The sequence below is a fragment of the Chenopodium quinoa genome, unplaced genomic scaffold (assembly GCF_001683475.1).
Source record: "Chenopodium quinoa cultivar QQ74 unplaced genomic scaffold, ASM168347v1, whole genome shotgun sequence".
NCBI lineage: Eukaryota > Viridiplantae > Streptophyta > Magnoliopsida > Caryophyllales > Amaranthaceae > Chenopodium > Chenopodium quinoa.
The window spans coordinates 401,041-421,966 of record NW_018744066.1 but is presented as its reverse complement, the minus strand read 5'-3'; the positions used below and the strand labels follow the sequence as shown (position 1 = coordinate 421,966).

The following is a 20,926-nucleotide window of genomic DNA, read 5'->3' as shown; positions in this document are numbered from 1 at the left end:
TCTCTTAAGCCCCCTGCTGGTATCAATTATGTTCAAATCCTTCTAAGAAATTCAGGGTAGATCACCCACAACAAAATCCAAGGCAAATTTGCTTGCTCATGTCTTAGATTAGCTCGCTTTAATTAACCATGGGTAGATTGAGACTCTCTGATATATGTTGGAAATTTGGAATCATATATTGGCTTGCACAAAACAGATCCATAGTGTCAGAAAAAATTATCTAATACTACTATGCAGCTGAACTAAAAACGCTTACATTATTTTTGGAATGTAGAATCAAACATGAAATTTGCAAAATACATGTATATTTACACGAGATATACAGAATGATTTTCCTTTCTTTAAATCTATAACCAAACTTGGTACTGAAATTGCTTTCAGAACAGAAGTTACTGACTATTGCAGATAAACGAATAGATATCCAAAATGTTGATAGTGGGAACCAGAATCTCCTTGCTAATCATGGCGACTCATCTCCACCCTCTTTGGCAAAGCTAGTTGGTGATGACGCATTTCTAGCAATCTGATGAAATTTGCAGATCTCAAACAAGCTCTTATGCATATATCAGCAATCAATTGTCATGTCCTGGGAGCTTAGACCGAAGTGACATCTCAATCTCCTCAAGTGACCGGCCTTTTGTTTCTATTATGAAGGTATAACAAAACATTGCAGATAACAAGGAAACTCCACCAAAACTTGTGTAGATTGGAGCAACACCAAAGATCCTTTGTAATTCAAGAAAAAATAGACCCACCAAGAAGTTGCAGACCTGATAAACAGCAAATGCGCAGATACAATAATGAAATTGTCAAAAAAAAAATCTATAAAGGTGACGCACACTTTCCAAATACAAACAAAAAAGAGGGTTTTTTTTTTTTAATATCCAACTAGGGAACTATGAATTTCATTTGACATTTTCATCTGGAAATGGAAAGAAACCTGATGGTAAAGAATGGAAAGAATGTTCAGGCATACAGGATACAGGAAATAAAGATATAGAACAACTTCCACCAATCATTTTCTTGTTCACACTGCCGAGGACCACAAAAACTGTTTGAATCCAGAATACGTAGCACGCTTAGCACAGCAAATAAGTACCTAAACCAGTTTTCCAATAAACCAAAATGAAATGGCCAAAACATGTACTCTTCCTATTCAGTACAAAAGGAAGCAGAAGCTATTGCTTTTTGATGTCCGTACAAACAAATAACAGGTGCTGGATTAGAGGAAATGTGTCCCACAAGACTCATCAAATCATCTCATCAGCTGTAAAGATGATATGTACACCAATAAAAAAAAAAATAAATAAATAAATAAAAACTCCTGAGAGAACTTGGGGAAAATATGACAATTATTTTAATGAGCATGAGGAATTTAACTTGAGACCTGTAGTTGATACTAAGTATCAAAACATAGCATTAAAAGAGAAGGCATATCAAGTTATATTCATACTTCAAACTCCACCCTAATAAATATACTTGAGATCACAAAAATAATGATACTCTTGGAATTACCACTTTTTTCCACTTCCTATCATGTCAAAAAAACATAAAAATAAATAAATTCACAGTGCTTTTTAAAAACCGTTTCCATGTTAAAAATAAATTCAGACATACCCAGTGGACAGAGAAACTGAAACTCATAATTTTTCCTCGCATCCTACTGCCGCTGAGCTCTGGAATAATAATGCCAGTCACTGGGCCAGCTCCAATCGCAAAGGAGTACATGTACCTAAAATAGAGAAGAGCACATTTAGTATATTTTCTTATGGAAGGTATGTAAAATGAAATTTTAGGAGGTGGGGGACATTGGATTACCAACAATATAGGATAAAACTAACGAATCAAGCTAAAATTGCTTAATGGGGAAACTGACAAACACCTAGAAGCTCCATATAAAATAAGTAACATACAACAAGCTTCATTAATTGCAGCTCCCGAGGTTAATTAATCAGCACCAAAGCTCAGCAGCTATCCAAGAGTCTCATTCAGAAAATAATTGGGGCCTCTCAATCACTAGCTGATAGTCTGATACACCTTTCTCTCTACTAAAGGAATTAAAAAACTGAAGAAAAAGTATATGACATTCAAATGAATGGTTGATCTAGTGCTCGTGATAAGTATAGCACTTATAAGATAGAAGTTTATGAGACTCAAATTCCATGCAGAATTGAAAGGTATTCAACATCTCAGAGTCCCTAGCCAAATACTCGAATTATATGCCCACTAAGCCTACAAGCTTGCAAACAAAAAGCAACCGCTCTTTTGCTTCCTCTAGAAAACTAAGTCTAGTTTAGTGTTGAAGACACATAACATAAAGAGCAGAAAAGGAGTCACAATATCAGTTAAACACTAAGGTGCTTTGATACAAAAAATGCTCAAATGCATCCCATAAACCCTAGAACTTGTTTGGTGTCAGGTTAGATATTAAAGAATGGTAATGAATACACAGGTATTTTATAAATGGGAAACCATCCGTGAATGACTACATGTCTAGTGCATCTCTACCAAGTACCACCAAGCAAGATTTTTTTGTTTTTTTATTCATAACCACATCAATGAGTCAGTCTAACCCAGATACCCAATTCATGCTGGGCCATGTACTATCTTACGGTAGAACCAGCCTAGCCCAGCGTTCAAAGCAGCAATTTCAGATAACAGTACAATTTTCGGGGCACACAGTTGCCCCATCCCAATTCACTAAACTATTTTCAAGATAATTTACAACAAAATTGGGATAAACTTAGTCTTTCCATAAACCAATGACTGAATAGACTTAAGTATTCGCATGAATAAAAAATTGCCGAGATGTTTACCATGGTCCCTAATACCCTCCGGGATCCAATTAGGTGGGTGGAACCATCCAATTTGCCTTAAAACAGTCAATTTACCAATTCGCAACTTACACTGATTTTGTGAACTCAAGACTACCGCGGATATTTATGACATCAATTAATGGTCATATATGGTTCCAAACGGCATTATATGACCTAATGATATATCCCCTAGGGTCTCAAAACTTTTCGCCACCAGGTCCCGTAACGTCAAAATTTCCAAAAAAAAACGTGGATAATAGCCTTCAGTTTTGGAATTTTTTTACTTTTTTCGCCCGGAATAAAAAATTGCCGAGCTGTTTACCATGGTCCCTAATACCCTCCGAGAGTCCAATTAGGTGGGTCTAACCACCCAGTTGGCCTTAAACGATCAATTTACCAATTCGCAACTTGCACCGATTTTGTGAACTCAAACCTACCATGGACATTTAAGACATTATATAATGGTCATATATGGTTTCAAACGGCATTATATGACCCTAAGATGGATACCCTAAGGTCTCAACACTTTTCACCAACGGGCCCTGTAACTTCAAAAATTCCTCAAAAAACGTGGATAATAACCTTCAATTTTGGAATTTTTTGAACTTTTTTTGCCCGGAAAAAAAAATTTCCGAGATGTTTACCATGGTCCCTAATACCCTCTGGGACTCCAATTGGGTGGGTGGAACCATTCAATTTGCCTTAAAACGGTCAGTTTACCAATTCGCAACTTGCACCAATTTTGTAAACTCAATCCTATCACGGATATTTATGACATCATTTAATGGTCATATATATTTCCAAACGGCATTACATGAGCCAATGATGTACCCCATAGGATCTTAAAACTTTTCGCCACGGGGACTGTAACGTCAAAAATTCCACAAAAAAATGTGGATAATTGCCTTCAATTTTTGAATTTTTTGACTTTTTTCTTCCGGAATTAAAAATAACTAAGATGTTTACCATGGTCCCTAATACCCTCAGGGAGTCCAATTAGGTGAGTGGAACCATCCAATTGCCTTAAAACGGTCAATTTACCAATTCGCAACTTACACTGATTTTGTGAACTCAAGACTACCGCGGATATTTATGACATCAATTAATGGTCATATATGGTTCCAAACGGCATTATATGACCTAATGATGTATCCCCTAGGGTCTCGAAACTTTTCGCCACCAGGTCCCGTAACGTCAAAATTTCCAAAAAAAACGTGGATAATAGCCTTCAATTTTGAAATTTTTTGACTTTTTTCGCCCGGAATAAAAAATTGCCGAGCTGTTTACCATGGTCCCTAATACCCTCCGGGAGTCCAATTAGGTAGGTGGAACCATCCAATTTGCCTTAAAACAGTCAATTTACCAATTCGCAACTTGCACCGATTTTGTGAACTCAAGCCTACCATGGACATTTATGACATTATTAAATGGTCATATATGGTTTCAAACGACATTATATGACCCTAAGATGTATTCCCTAAAGTCTCATCACTTTTCGCCACCGGGCCCCGTAAACTCAAAAATTCCTCAAAAAACGTGGATAATAGCCTTCAATTTTGGAATTTTTTGACCTTTTTTTGCCCTGAAATAAAAATTTCCGAGATGTTTACCATGATCCCTAATACCCTCCGGGAGTCCAATTAGGTGGGTGGAACCATCCAATTGCCTTAAAACGGTCAATTTACCAATTCGCAACTTGCACCGATTTTGTGAACTCAAGCCTACCACGGACATTTATGACATCATTAAATGGTCAAATATAGTTCAAAACGGCATTACATGAGCCAATGATGTATCCCATAGGGTCTTAAAAGATTTCGCCACAGGGCCCGTAACGTCAAAAATTCCACAAAAAATGTGGATAATAGCCTTCAATTTTGAATTTTTTTGACTTTTTTCGCCCGGAATCAAAAATAACTGAGATGTTTACCATGGTCCCTAATACCCTCCGGGAGTCCAATTAGGTGGGTGGAACCATCCAATTTGCCTTAAAACAGTCAATTTACCAATTCGCAACTTGCACCGATTTTGTGAACTTAAGCCTACTACGGATATTTATGACATCAATTAATGGTTATATATGGTTCCAAACTGCATTATATGACTCTAAGATGTATTCCCTGGAGTCTCAAGATTTTTCGCCACCGGGCCCCGTAACCTTAAAAATTCCTAAAAAAAGCGTGGATTATATAGCCTTCAATTTTGGAATTTTTTGACCTTTTTTTGCCTAGAAATAAAATTTTCCGAGATGTTAACCATGGTCCCTAATACCCTCCGGGAGTCCAATTAGGTGGGTGGAACCATCCAATTTGCCTTAAAACGGTCAATTTACCAATTCGCAACTTGCATCGATTTTGTGAACTCAAGCCTTCCTCGGACATTTATGACATCATTTAATGGTCATATATGGTTCCAAACAGCATTATATGACCCTAAAATGTATCCCCTAGGGTCTCAACATTTTTCGCCACCGGCCCTAATAACCTCAAATATTCCTCAAAAAACGTGGATAATAGCCTTCAATTTTGGAATTTTTTGACCTATTTTCGCCCAGAAATAAAAATTGCCGAGATGTTTACTATGGTCCCTAATATCCTCTAGTAGTCCAATTAAGTGGGTGGAACCATCCAATTTGCCTTAAAACGGTCAATTTACCAATTTGCAACTCTCACCGATTTTGTGAACACAAGCTTACCACGGACATTTAAGACATCATATAATGGTCATATATGGTTTCAAACGGCATTATATGACCCTAAGATGTATCCCCTAGGGTCTTAATACTTTTTGCCACCGGGCCCCTTAACCTCAAAATTTCCTCAAAAAGCGTGGATAAAATAGCCTTCAATTTTGGAATTTTTTTTGACCTTTTTTTGCCCGGAAATAAAAATTGCCGAGTTGTTTACCATGGTCTCTAATACCCTCCGGGATTCCAATTGAGTGGGTGGAACCATCCAATTTGCCTTAAAACGGTCAATTTATTAATTCGCAACTTGCACCGATTTTGTGAACTCAAGCCTACCACGGACATTTATGACATCATTTAATGGTTATATATGGTTCTAAACGGCATTATATGACCCTAAGATGTATCCCCTAGGTTCTCAACACTTTTTGAAACCGGGCCCCGTAACCCCAAAAATTCCTTAAAAATCGTGGATAATAGCTTTCAATTTTGGAAATTTTTTACATTTTTTCCCCTGAAAATGAAAATTACCGAGATGTTTATAATGGTCCCTAATACCCTCCGGGAATCCAATTGGGTGGGTGGAAAAATCCAATTTGCCTTAACACGATCAATTTACACGTTTTCGTACACTCCTGTATTGGCTATAAGCTTTCACGAGGCTTGTACGTAGTCGAATAATGGTCATATATGGGTCGAAACAATATTATTATGTCCCCGGGATGCATTCCGTAATGTTCCGTGAAATTCCCACACCAGGTCCCGACACATCCTAATTTGTTCCGATTTCGTGTTTTATAGCCTTCATATTTGGCTTCCGTATATCATTTTTTCACCCAGCGAGATTATGCATCTAAGTACTTCCTTGGTTCCCAAAGGCCCTTGAGAGTCATAAACAGTGTCCGGAACCATCTAATTCATCCTTAAACTTCATGTCTTAAGGGCCTTAGGAGTCGTAAATAGTGCTCGAAACCCGGTATGCCTTGTCCTTGGGTGCACATGTCTTATGCACATGCCACACGGCCCCTTGCCCACTTGTACCATCCAACATCCCAACACTTAGGCTTTATGACACCTCTTAATCCCGTACTTAGCCTTTTTTAGCATACGAGATGCATCGCTAACTTCGTTTTCTAAAATATATGTGTTTTTAGGGAATAGGGTGGGGGAAGGACGAATCGAAGTGACATAGGGCTGAATCTCAGTATCCACCGCGCGAGCTTAGCCTACGACATGTGCCGAAACCCCTACTGTAGGACGGCATCGGGCGATGGGCGCACGCGTCGCTTCTGGCCCGGATTTTGACTTAGAGGCGTTCAGTCATAATCCAGCACACGGTAGTTTCGCGCCACTGGCTTTTCAACCAGGCGACGCATGCGCCACACGGCCCCTTGCCCACGCCCAAGGAAGAAACCCAACGCCCTAGGAGAAACCCCACGCCCATCATGAAACCCCATGCCCTAGGAGAAACCCCACGCCGAAGCTCAAACCCTACGCCCAAGGAAGAACCCCACGCCCATCATGAAACCCCACGCCCTAGGAGAAACCCCACGCCTACTGTATCAACCCTACGCCCAAAACTTAAACCCCACGCCCAATGAAGAACCTCACGCCCTAGAAAGAAACCCCACGCCCAATGAAGAAACTCCACGCCCGAGGTCAAACCCCACGCCCAAGCTCAAACTCCACGCCCAAGCTCAAACTCCACACCCAAGATGAAACCCTACGCCCAAGATGAAACCCCACGCCCAAACTCCAACCCCACGCCTAATCTCATACCCCACGCCCTAGGAAGAAACCCCACGCCGTTACTCAAATCCCAAGCCTAAAGAAAGGACCCCACGCCCAAGGAAGAACCCCACGCCTAAGAGGGACCCCACGCCCAAGGAATAACCCCACGCCCATCTTGATACCCCACGCCTAATGTATCAACCCTATGCCCATTCTGAAACCCCACGCATAAGCTCAAAACCCACGCTTAAAGAGGGACCCCACGACCAAGGAAGAACCCCACTCCCAAGGAAGAAACCCCACGCCCATCTTGAAACCCCACGCACAAGGAAGAACCCCACGACCAAGGAGAAACCCTAAACAAACCAACCCCATGCCCTAGGACCAACCCCACGCCCAACTAATAAGCCCCACGCCTTAGGGAGGACCCCATGCCCGAGGGACACCACGCTTATATAGGGGCGGGGCCAACGCCCAAGGAAACCCCACGCTTATAGAGGGACCCCACGCCTAAGGAAACCCCACGAATGTAACCCGACCCAAACCCGATAAGTATGACCCGACGTGACCAGACTCCAACATGACCCAACCCAAACCCGACCCGCAAAGGTTATGGAATTAATCTGAATAGACCAAACCCGAGTTGACCCGACCCACTCTTACGGTCGTGAAGGTTCAAGCACAATTAAGAAGATTATAGGCTTGGAACAGATTGGCAGACGCCATCAATCCTCAACAAAAGAAAGTCGCAAATTTGAGTTAACAAAAAGCATACCCTAATGTACCCAGTATTGATAAGTTGTGACTGACATCTTCATCTGGGAAGCTGATGGCATATGCTGCAAGAAACATCGACACAGCCTGCAAAATTTAGTAAGGTTACATTATCTAGAAACTCATAAAGGTATGACAAGCTGATAAAATAATTTCATTATCCTTTCCACATTCCAATCCCCCCCCCCTTTCTTTTTCCCGAATGTAGTAAAAAGTTTTGTAGAGAGTAATTCTGTGTTTCCTTCATATTTCTCCACACAATCCTCCTTGATCCTGCAAAGTCTGACATAGCAGTGTAATTTACTCTCTCCCTGTGGGCACCCATTTCCATTAAAAAAAAACTCACCATTCCCAAATAACTTCCAATGAGAAGTCTTCTCCTTCCTTGCTTATCAATCAAGTACAATGCAGAAAGAGCCCCTAAAGTTCACATAAAGAGTGGCTCTCAGTGATCAAGTTATAAAAATTAATTGTTATAGGTAAACTGATTGATGATATCCTATAATTAAAAACTCTACTGTGCACAGAATACAAGGATAACCAAATCCTTTTCAGCCTAAAATTTGACCTTGCTAAGATGGTAACAAGGAATTAGACTGTTGAGAATAGATGGGCAAGTTGAGAATATAAACTACTTTATATTATATAACTAAAAATGCATCGAAGCAAAGAGGCACATATAGTGTTACTGCACCTGCAAAGTTGGTGAGCCCGACATACAGACTTGCTAAAGCAGCACTTGTAATCCCAACCTCTTGAAAGGTCAGAGATGAAAAATAAAGAACACCATTTATCCCTGCAAATTGTTGCAGTAGAAAAAGAGAACCTCCTACAAGTGCCACTGCAATAATTAAAAATAATGCATCAGACTTTTGCTAATAATAAACATCATCATATCCTCTTCCAAACCAAGAGAAAAGAAGTTGAGAGCATAGAGTGCGGGAACAATTATTAACTTCCCATTCATATATAATGCTAATAGCAAAATTCTACTTAGTATGTACATTAATAATTTTTTAAAAGGCTACTTTGAATTTTAATTGCATGATAAAGCAAGGACCCCCTACCCTGCCCAGAGCCCCAGAGTTAATCAATGAAGTAACAAACACAAAAATCTAAAGCTGGTGGGAGGTGTAGCCTATGGTTTCATCCCCACAACTCCCTCTCATGAAAATACTTGGGTCTAAAAATACCGGTGCTCCATTACCCACTGTTAAAGGGCTCTAGGAGCATAGGACTCAAACTCATAGATCATCACTTGGTCCTTATTGTGTTGAAGGATATGAAAGAGCCAGCACAGCAAAAGAAGCTTAAGTTAATGGTTACATCTCTCCTTATGATTACAAGTGTTAATAGGTCGAAGTTTTATTAGAGGCCTTGGTATAGTGAGATTGTACGATGTGGTAGCTACTTTGTAAGAGATTGAAAGTAGCTAAGCTACTTCACACATATATTAAAAATACAAGAGCATCTAACTTTAGCAGAAGCCCAAACATGCAAATTAATACTAATACAACCTTTATAGTTTGGCTCCTTGAAGAGTTCCAACCAGTTCGAGTCGGTATCTCCGTCAGTTCCATTAAATACTAACTGAAACTCTTCTATAGCAGTATCAACTTCTGAAGGGCCCAAAAGGTTACAAAGAATAGATTTAGCATCGTCAAGTCTCCCTGTCTGCATACACATTGCAGTCACAGGATCAAAATGGATAAGACAACCAAGAAAAAAAAAAATTCTATATGTAGAAGACATACTTTACATAGCCATCGAGGGCTGTCCACTGCAAACTGCATACCAATCATAAGAAGAAATCCAGGGGTGCTCGCAATGTATAGCAATGTCCTCCACCTAGAAACAAATTGTAGGGTTAATGAAATAAAGATTCAGAAATCAGAGGGCTGGCACGTAAATCAAGTATGTGAAACCATTTTCAAAATAGCATAAGATAGAATATCTTTCACCTCATGCCAGGTTGATTAATAGTACATATCATCAAGAAAAAGCTACATGCAAATAAGTTGCAACAGCTCATCCTACCTCATTGCCAGTGCAGCATATCTATCAATCTACTTAAGCACTTTCTAAGGGAGGGTGTGTGTGTGTTGGGGGGGAGGGGGGGGGAGGCTAAAAATATTGAAAATTACTGCTAACACCTATTATGTCTACTGCTATCTTAGTAAATACTTCGTATATTATTGTTCCAAGTCTTTCAACCAATATTCCTGCTATTAGGCAGTATTTGTGGGGAGGGTGGGTGTCAAGAGACACTCTTGATCAAAAAAAATAAAATTAAAACCTCCCCATTGTGTAAAATGAATATGAATCTTTGACAGTCTTATGATGCTGCCGGTAAAGGATATGGGGTAATAGTGACGTCTAAGGCTCTAACTCTTTCAAGGGCGAGATTCATATTTGGGAATTGCTGGTCTATGAAAAATAACATCATAATGAGATATATGATACAATGTCCAGATATCTTACCTGAGCTAGAAATCATGCAGTAACATCAACATAGAAGTTACCCAGAGCACCTAGGAATCCAGCACAACTCCACCTTTACATGAGACTTAAAGAAGAACATTTGTTCTGTTCCCTTCGACAAAAAAAGTTAACTACCCTTGACACAAGCAGCTGTCTCACGCACTCCATCAAAAAACAACTTCAAACTATATACAGATTTAACTCCAAATAACTAGTACAGTAACACCTCCATTGGCCCATGTCACCTACAGCCTATTCAACGAATTTGGCTCTTCATTAAAATATGACCCTTCCAAATTCCAATCAAACTAATAAAACTTTTTCTGCTTTAAAGCTCATTTGATTAGGATGCTTATCGCTCAAAACTTTTCAACGTCTTCAAGTGTCCTCCAATTTAAACTTTTACATCCCTAAAACCTCGAATTAACTCCAGCTTTGCTTGCAATATTTCATTTTATTTTTTCTTTCACAAAGCTAAACCTTGCCGTCCATCCACCCAGTTTGAACACCACCATACCGCAGTTGATCACAAAAATTATGGTTCATCAATTCACATAATGGAAAGAATTGTAATTTAGGATAATATAGTGTCTTAAGCAAAAATTATAAGCTCCAGTCAGTCACAAACCCTACACATTAATTCTCAAGTATAAACCACTGAAACCCAAAAACAAAATAAATATGCATATCAGCATATATGTAGATGTATACAAACACACATGCTTATACATGTAACATGTATGTGAATGTGTGTGTGTGCGTGTGTGTGTGTGTGTGTGAAGTATTAGTGAAACAATGATATATTTGATGTGGTATTCCAACTATAGTGGAATAAGAAGACAGGTATCTTAATCAAGTCACAATGCTTTTCAGTTGAAAGGGTTCCTACCTCCTATGTGTAATGTGCAGCGTGCTATAACATAAAACAAACAATTAAAAACAGAGCAAATATTACATTCGTGTAATGTTACAGGATGACAATGGTACAAAAAAAGCTATACCCCCATGATGGGGTTGATCACATCAACCAAGATTCTCTCCCTCCATGCCCCTCTATCAAGTGCAAGGAGAGCATTTTTATAACTAACATAATAATATCATATTATCCTGCATGATGCCTCATAGCAAAAGCAAGATCCTAACCTGGAGGGATTCTAAACATAAATTGTTCGTAGTGGAGTACTATAACAATAAAATAAGAAATTCCCATCAAAAAATTATGAAATTACTGCAACAATAAGTAAGGGTGAGTATTATCTCAGTTATCTGTCTAACAAAACACATTTCTTCAGTAGATAATGGATACCATTTTTTATTAGAACTTACCAATGTGGATCATTTTCTGCTGGAATCGCAATTAACAAAGAGGCTATGATCCCAATACAAGTACCTATCTGGCACAATGATCCCAAAGATCCCCTGTATTTTGTCGGTGCAACCTACACAATAACAATAGTAAATTGATAAATACCAGTAAAGATAATTGTGGAGAAACCACTCTGTTTTCACAATTAAGTATGGATTCTATGCTATGTTCTGTACAATTTATTTTATCACTGTAGCATTTGAGTGCTTAATTTCAAAGAATACTTCTGAACAATACTGACAATAAAAATTATACTGAATAACAGTAATAAAAGTCAAAGTACATATGTGGTTAATGATAATCAAAATCATATAAGGAAAAACCAGCTAGAGTTTATAACAGATAGGTCAGGCTAAGTGGCCAACTGAACATAATACATAATCCTAATCTTAGCCTATCCAAAGAGGGGAGAAAGACAGCCCTAATCCCAGTCATGTAGTCCGGCCTATGAACTTGTTGAAGATTTTTTTTTTTTTTGAAAAAATGGAAAAGAAAAATCCAACCTTTGCACTTTTTCCTTACGAAAGTCCAACCTTCATTTTATTCCTCAAAAATCCAACCTTTATACCCCTCCTTCTCCAACAGGTCACCGGTTTTTCTAAGTTATATGCCACGTGTCAGCTATTAATAGGTTAAATTTTTTTTTAATTATTAAAAAAAACAAAAATAATTAAAAGAAAAATTAAAAAAAAAAAAAAAATCAGAATCCCTTTACCACCACCACCACCCTGCCACCACTCCCTCTCCCCCTCCCTCCCCTGCGCGCCCACCGCCCTCTAGAACCAAAGCACAGCCCACCAAAACCCAACACGCACCACCACCACCTTCCCGTGCCACCAACACACACACCCAGCCACCAACAAAAACGCACAGCCACCAACTCCACCGCCCAGCCACCACCTCCAAACCCAAACCCCGCAAACCGCCTAGCCGCCAAAAAAAAATCAGAAAACCCCCCTTTTCCGTCACGTCAGCCACCCAAATCACCCACCTTCGATTCCCTTAACCTCGAAACCCTCCCTGCCTGAAACCTAGCCCCTAAAAACCTCCCCGATCTGCCTGAAACACAGCCCGAAAAAACCTACCCCAAATTCCACGAGCCGAGGGTGAGGGTTGATCCATAGAGGAAGAAGTGAGAGAGAGATAGAGAAGGAGGATGAGAGTGAGAGTGAGGAAGGGGAGGAGAGGTGAAACGGCGGTGATGAGTGGTGGTGGCGGATGTGGGGTTGGTGGTTTCAGTGTTTGAGGTGAGAGGAGAGAGAAAAAAGAGGAGTGAGATGGAAAAATGAGAGAATAAAAAAAATTAAAAAAAAATTTAACCTGTTATCAGGTCACAGATAAAATGCACCTGTTGGAGAAGGAGGGATATAAAGGTTGGATTTTTGAGGAATAAAATAAAGGTTGGATTTTTGTAAGGAAAAAGTGCAAAGGTTGGATTTTTCTTTTCCAATTTTCCTTTTTTTTTTTTGACATAATGATTTTCCTATTATAGGAGGAGGAATTTGTTGAAGATTAGAAAAGTTAAAAATACTTTCGAATTAGTAATATACATTTATATGTTCTGCTTTACACACAGCACCCAAAATACTTTCATACACAACACCAATTAACCTTGTAGAGCCTAAACAAAGATTTCACAAATTCAAAGTGATGAACTCATTAAACAGTAGTGCTGAGCTCTACTGCACAATCACCAAGCCAGGTACACTCCAATACTCAAATCACACATAGCAAGTAGCGGCTCTGGTGAATTATTGTCATATAAAATTGTACATCACTACCAAATGATCTTTCATCTATTGGCCCCTGAATGTTAAAATATAATTGCACCCACCAGTCCTCATCCACCAGAAACAAGAAAATGGAAAAAGAGTATACAAGAGGGAATGGCTAGGATCTCTTTCCCCCAGGGTGATATATATACTTGCACCCAAATGTTCTCAGACCTCAGTCCTCAATTCTCTACACAATTAAAAAGAGTAGGCATAGGGGTATAAAGCGAGGGAACAACTAGATCCACCATGAATCAAATTATACTAAGATTGCCTAGTTCAAGAATAGATTATGTTCCAAACAATAGCCTAACATGAAAAATGGAGTAAGATACGAGTATCACAGTCTTGCATCTCTATTTTCTTTTCGTTGTGCTGAAGTGAAATTTGGCCTCCAAAACTAAGAATGCCTGGTTCAAGAATTGTTTATGTTTAAGCAAAAGACTTACATGACAAATCAACCAATCAGCACCCAATTTTTACACTCTCAAGCCTCCTATCTGATCCTTCCACACAGGGAAAGACGAGATTGCTAACAATGTCTGATCTAAAGCCAAATTGAAAGGAAAAAAAAGACAGTTGTACAAGTAAAAAGAACTGAGAAAAGTGGGAGAGATAAGTATAGAGGAAAGATTAAAGAAAGGGGCAAAGGGCGATAGAAATCACTAACCTAGCAGGTTGATCTGAATCCTCAACCCCAAATTTCCCATCGTCAAGGCAGCATCCAAGATGTACGAAAAATAGGCTGCTGCCTCACTACACGTCTACACCTAAAGCCTTGGCCCACCTAATACCATTTTTCTTAAACCCTCATGAAGACAAGAAGAGGTACAACGGCCAAGTGGAGCACAGTAGCACAATGAAGCGGGATTTTTGGAAACTCTGTATATTTGAGATAGTACAATGGAGTCCTATGCAGAGAAAAGAAAGGGTGATAAGTGAACAAGAATGGAAGGATCCAATTGATTAGCCTAAGTATGGAGTTACTTTAGCTCTTATACCTCACCAACATCAATTAGGGCCCAGCAATATCAATAAATCATATAAATAGAGTATTAGTTTACAGAGAGAATGTATTAAATCTAGGCCGCATCACTGCATAACAACTGCATTGTACAGAATTTTGAGCTTATCGCGGCCTAAAAATTAGGCCGGCAACAACTTTATTCCATCCAGATTGCCCGCGAAAGTGGTAATGTGATCGCACCCGAGAAGTAAAAAAATGATAGGTACTATCTGTTTTTTAACAATACACTTCATTAGTTCATTCTCACTAACCAATAACTTGCTTAAAAATATATAAGGCTAGTCAACTATACAGCACACTGTAAAGAAGAGGAAATAAAAACAATTGGAACATTATAAAAACGGGAATAATTCAACCAGAAAAAGAAAAAGGCCTTTATGATGAATATTCCATAATAAAAAATGGATTGTAACTAATTCTGCAGTACCTCTGATATGTAAATTGGTACTAGAACTGTGTTCACCCCAATACCAAGCCCCACAAGAAATCTTCCCAAAAGTACTTCATTAACAGAGTGTGCTTGTGCACTGTCAGGATATGAAGCAGACACCTCAATAAGTAAACAAGAAATCAAAATTGCTTTAGAAATCATTATAAGCTATGCAGCTTATATACGAATCTAACAATTGAAACAAATAAATTCATACACAAATGAGATATCTTCTAAGCTTGTCAAATATTCGAAGTTTGAAATTTTAAATTAAAAGATTCATCAAATTAAGGGAGAATGCAACAAGAAGATATTAAACTATATATGAGAAACACCAAAGGAGGGTTCAACCATGGAAAAAAGAAAGTTATAGCCAACAATATCATGCCTACAAGGCTATTGTTTAGTATTCTACTAACAAAAATTCTTCTGTTGAGATTATATTCAACAACTTGCAAAATAAACTTTTCTTCACAGCATCTTCCATTGAATCTTCTCTTTACTAATGCCCATGCAGGTTAAAAATGCTCTAGGAGGAACCTTTGTCCACCAATTATCATTGGAGAAAATCAAAACTGATTCTATTTCTCTTCAAGAATTCAATTTTACAAATATTAATAGTGAAATGGACCCTCCCTTGTCAACCAGCCAAATTAACTCGCCATAACTTCTTAATATAAATGAGTACACAACTTTTTTTTTAACCATTAGGAAGTCTTGAAAAAGAAACACACTTATGATTCTGGAATCTGGATACCAGTCCATGCTATAGCCTAATCAATAATAGCCTCTATAAGTCAATAAGTGAGACAATTCCAGAATTATCTGAAATGTAAACCTTTAAATGTTGTTTTGGATACCATAAGTCCAAAGCTCATGCCAAACAAAACCTTGATCCAATCCTTACTTCGGATTTTTAGAAGGAACAAAAAGTTTAATAATGAGCAACCCACCTAAGATGGGTTTCCAAATGCCTACTTTATGAGAGAAATAACTAATGAGCAATAACCCTTCTCACTCCAAACACCCCCTAACCTTCTCTTACAGCGCCTCTTCCTTGTTTGCAAGCCTCCAGAGCGACTTTGCCTTGGCTTGACTTCTTTATTTATGATAGACTTCCAAGACCACACAATCTTGCTAGAGTGATATACATATTCCCAATAACACAAATAAAGCACTTATCACTATCAGGTTCGGAGGTTCCTAGTTGTCTCATAGGAAGTCACATGTAATCTTCAAATCCCAACTCACTGAGATTAATAGTCTTCTTGACAACTAAACTTGAAGCGCAGCATATTCTTCCTCCGTTTTTATTTTATTGCACCATAAGGACTTTTACACTATTCACTTAATCTTCTTTGACCATCATTTGTGATTTATCCATTTGGAAAAATATAGTCATGTGTGATTTAGCTAGTTAGATTCGTCTCGAAATCTTCTTTTCAAATATCAATTTTTTATAATTTTTACAAAAGTATAATTGAAGATATTAATAGCTAAAAAGATGCATTGGCAAGCATGAAATCCCTCATGGTGCAATAAAAAAAAAAAAAAAAGAACGGAGGAAGTATGTAAGTTCAAAATAACAAGTTCACAAAACCTCAAAACATTTTCCTCCAGAAACTATACCTGGCAAACAAGAAATTGTGGGTTATTGCTCACAAAAATCGAAAATGAAGAACACATAGAATGATTTAAAAACAAGTACAGCTTCCAAACTTCCAAGGAGAAGAATGAATAATTAATGGTCGCAGTACAATGAAGAAAGTTAATCATAAAGAATTCAGTTGTCCTCTCAAGATAAGGAAGAAGGTACAACAAAAATATGATGTTAATCAATATAATCATTTAATAATAATTCAACGCAAAGAATGCAACAGTGATAAGAAGACATGGCAACTATATTGCAACCAAGAATCCAAGATCATGACAACAGCGTCTTGAAGTCCCACCAAATGAAATAAAGAAAAAGGTAAGAGACATTAGTAGCATAAGACTCTAAAAGGCAGACTGAATCATGAATCAAGCATAAAATGGAGCAAAAAATATTAGAGAAAAGAGATTTGACTTTTGCCAAAAGACGCAAGTAAGAAAAACCCAAATTAAGAATACCATAGAAAAGAAAATAGAAATGATCCAAGTCATCCACTTCATCCCTAAACTAAACCTTATGTCAAATTTGCGATTGCCCCTTCTTCAAACCCATAGATAACAAACCAACCACAAGACCATAAACCTTTTTACCAAATCCCAAGTCCCAACACTCATCATTATAATCACAATCAAATCATCTCAATGACCAATGAAGGGAGCAGCCCTCATATATTCAGAAGTAAACCTTACAGGATCAAAAGAAACACAAAGAGGAAGAACTACTGGTTTAGTCTGCAATTGTAATTGTAAAAATGACTAACGAAAGAAACAAAGAAAGTTATAAATTTACCAGCTAAAAAAAAAAAAAAACAAAACAAAACATGTTCACATAAGCCATGCGTTGGTGATGTAAGGAACATAGTAGAACGATAGTCATATTGCAATAACAATCATACTTCTACCGCCATAACAAAGACGTGATGCTTTTATATAAAAACAAAACAAGTTTGTTCAGCAATTACCTCAAAATAGCACCAATTATTAATGGGATAGAGTCGATTTGAAGTATGCGCCTACAGCCAAATTTGTCAGCCAAGGTGCCTGAAATTAGACTCCCAATGAAGGCACCAACAATAAATATGCTCACTACAAGGCCCTCTAGTATAGAGTTCCCCTCAAAACCAAGTTCTCGTGCCACTGACGCTATAGGGCCATTCATGACTCTGCAAAAAACAAAAGCATACACTGCTTAAGGCTCACATCATAAACTCATAACAAACAAAATCATGGCAGACAAAAGATAAGCAGATTCACGAAAAAAGCATTAGATGTTGGAAAATCAACTAGCAACGGAACAATTTACTGCCATTCAAGAGAAAGGTATCTGATGAAAGAAACAAGTTAACATTCTTGATTCTTCTTCCTGGCCTGTTACTTCAAACCCTTAAATTACGATCAAGGAGACCATTGCTTTAATAAATACATCTGTTACTTGCCTTCTTTACTTTAATAGTAAGCATGTCTTAGGGATTTCATAGAACTAAAACAAAATTAGCCACTTGACAAGTTGACATTAAAAACAAAATACTTCCTCATCAAGAACTTACCCAATATGATACCCAAATAGAAAATTAGCCATGGATGCTGTCAAAGCATGGGGCAATGCAGGCAACCATCCCAAATCAATCTGTTTTGCAGGATCATCATTCCCTTTCAATATCTCCTCCGCTTTACCATCTACATACATCTCAAATCAAATTTTACAATATCCATCAAACACAAGCAAATGAAAAAATTCAACTGCTTTCATTTCTGGCACCAATTATGAGTTTAAGGTTTATATTTATCAGCCTTCATTTAGAATTAACAGTGCTCATCAACCAAATTAAAAACTAATCATTTTTCACAAATGGGTCTGAAGATTATTCAACCTTTTACTCATTCATCAAACAAAATTCATTGAAAAACATAGAATTAAATCTTACTATCTCACTTCAGTATGCCACATCTCTATTTTAGGATGTGATCATTAGTATCATAATAATAATATATTTGTCCTCAACAATTTCATGATACACAACAAAAACTATGTAGTAGTATATCAATCAAATGTGGTCTATTAAAGTGGGACGGACAAAGCGAATAATAACAAAAAAAAAAAAAAACCATTAAAAGAATTACAAATGGATCAACCCAAACCTGGTAATTGGGTTGAACTAGAAGTACCCTCCTCCTGAAACTGGCGCTTTTCAGAGGCACAAACAGAAAACTGTTTCTGGGGTTTAAAGTGACGAAAACGCATAGAATTATGGAGAGAGAAATACATGATTTTGGTGGAAATTGAGGTGGGTTTCGATGGTAAACCGCTGAAGGGAGGATGAAACGCTGTTATTGTCTCCATTCTAGCAACTCCTACTACTGTAGTACTGTTAAGGGAGGGAGATTTTTTTTTATTTATTTTTTTTCAATTGTTTGATTGATTGTGTTACTATGTACTTGCTCAGCTCTATCATTAGAGAATTCAATTAAAAAGTGTTCATAGGGAAGTGTGATATACGCGAATTGGGAAGCGGGAATAAGAAACGTCTAGGCCTTGTTTGGTAAAGAGATAACATATGAGATTTTAGTTTTTTTAGGTGTCATTAGAAGATTTGATCCCAAATTATAGACTATAGAGTAAACAATTTTTGGTATTTGAACAATTGATGATTTTAAAAGTTAGAAATATTTGTCAATTACTACCGCAAGTTAATACCACTTTGTAAATTACTACCGCAAATTAAAAAAGTTATGAATTACTACCGCAAAATTTTTTAAGATGTTGCGATTACTACCAAATTCCCGTTAAACCCAACTATGACGTCATTATAGCTCTTTAACCCATGGTTAAAACCCTTAACCATGGTAAAACATGGGTTAAATCCCTTAACCATGACATCATTATATCCCTAACCCTTTTTTTTTGCTGGTTAAAGCCCTTAACCATGGTCAACATGGGTTAAAGTGATATAATGACGTCATAGTTGGGTTTAATGGGGGTTTGGTAGTAATCGCAACATCTTAAAAATTTTTGCGGTAGTAATTCACAACTTTTTTAATTTGCAGTAGTAATTTACAAAGTGGTATTAACTTGCGTGGTAATTCGCAAATTTTTCTAAAAGTTATTGGAGTTATAATCAACTACTCTCTCTGCCCCTTTTTTATAATTCTCAATTTCTCATTTAGAATCTTGACACTATTCATGATGTGAGAGAATGTCCTAAATTACTCTTAACTAGCCTTCTGGCCCGTGCAATGCACGAGTTATCCATATAAAATTGTATTGAGAGATAAGTGAGGAAATATCAGTAAGTCATTATAGGGTATAATATGTAATCGAAAAAAATTGTATTGAGAGATAAGTGAGGAAATATCAGTAAATCATTATAGGGTAAAATATGTAATCGGAAATATGATTAAAGAAATAAAAATTTTGGAACTTTAATCGAAAAAGAGGCTTAAATAGAAGGTGGAAGGGCTAAAATTAAAGAGAGAATAAGAAAAGGTTAAATTAAAGGGGAGAGATGAAATGTGTATGAAAGATGAAGTACTCCCTCCGTTCCTAAATTACATTCTTCTTTGGAAATTTACACGGGAATTAAGGAGGGAAGAATAAGACAAATAACAATAATTAGATAATGCAATAGGAAGCACAAAGATAGATTAGTTATTACTCATGACATGTCATCAATCCTTTGCAAAAAAAAGGACCAATCACATGTTCCTAATTGAAAATTTTTAACCAATCATATTCATTGTAATTTGGCACAAGGATTATGAGTGAGATTAGGTAAGGATGAGTGAGAAAGCATTAAGTATAAAACAGAAAAAGAGAGTTAATTTACTAAAAAACACTTACCAAAAATAGAAAGGAGGAATGTAATTTAGGGACGGAGGGAGTATAAGTTTAATGAAAGAATTAAAAAAAATGGTGTAATAAAAAATTAGGTTTTTCTAAGCTATACCCCTAAGGTATTCGAGTTTCTAAGGTGTACCCATACTTTTTCAAGTTTCTAAGTTGTGCCCCTCAACTCACTACCATTAATGAATGGTATCCTCTTTGGGACTTCCACGTCACCTAAAGTTAACTATAAATTTAATAGAAAGATGATAAAAGGTAAGGAAATGGTAGGAGAAAGAAATCTTAGCCACCGCAACCCTAATAATGAAAACTGAAGCCACGAAATCACACTCTTAATTAACTTTTAAAT

The 20,926-nt window shown here is 37.4% G+C and overlaps 1 protein-coding gene across 1 annotated transcript; it reads right to left on the bottom strand.

Moving 5' to 3' along the window:
• Positions 1–147: 147 nt before the first annotated feature.
• On the bottom strand, positions 148–19,453 carry LOC110690858 (probable plastidic glucose transporter 1). The gene is made up of 12 exons (XM_021867744.1): positions 18,876–19,453; positions 18,284–18,413; positions 17,699–17,899; positions 15,081–15,180; positions 11,815–11,927; positions 9,762–9,855; positions 9,525–9,681; positions 8,702–8,848; positions 8,354–8,427; positions 8,009–8,094; positions 1,618–1,732; positions 148–770 (listed from the first exon to the last, which is right to left on the bottom strand). Exons 1-12 carry the CDS (start codon positions 19,075–19,077, stop codon positions 573–575), a joined length of 1,617 nt encoding a protein of 538 aa, XP_021723436.1. The 5' UTR covers positions 19,078–19,453; the 3' UTR covers positions 148–572.
• Positions 19,454–20,926: the final 1,473 nt, after the last annotated feature.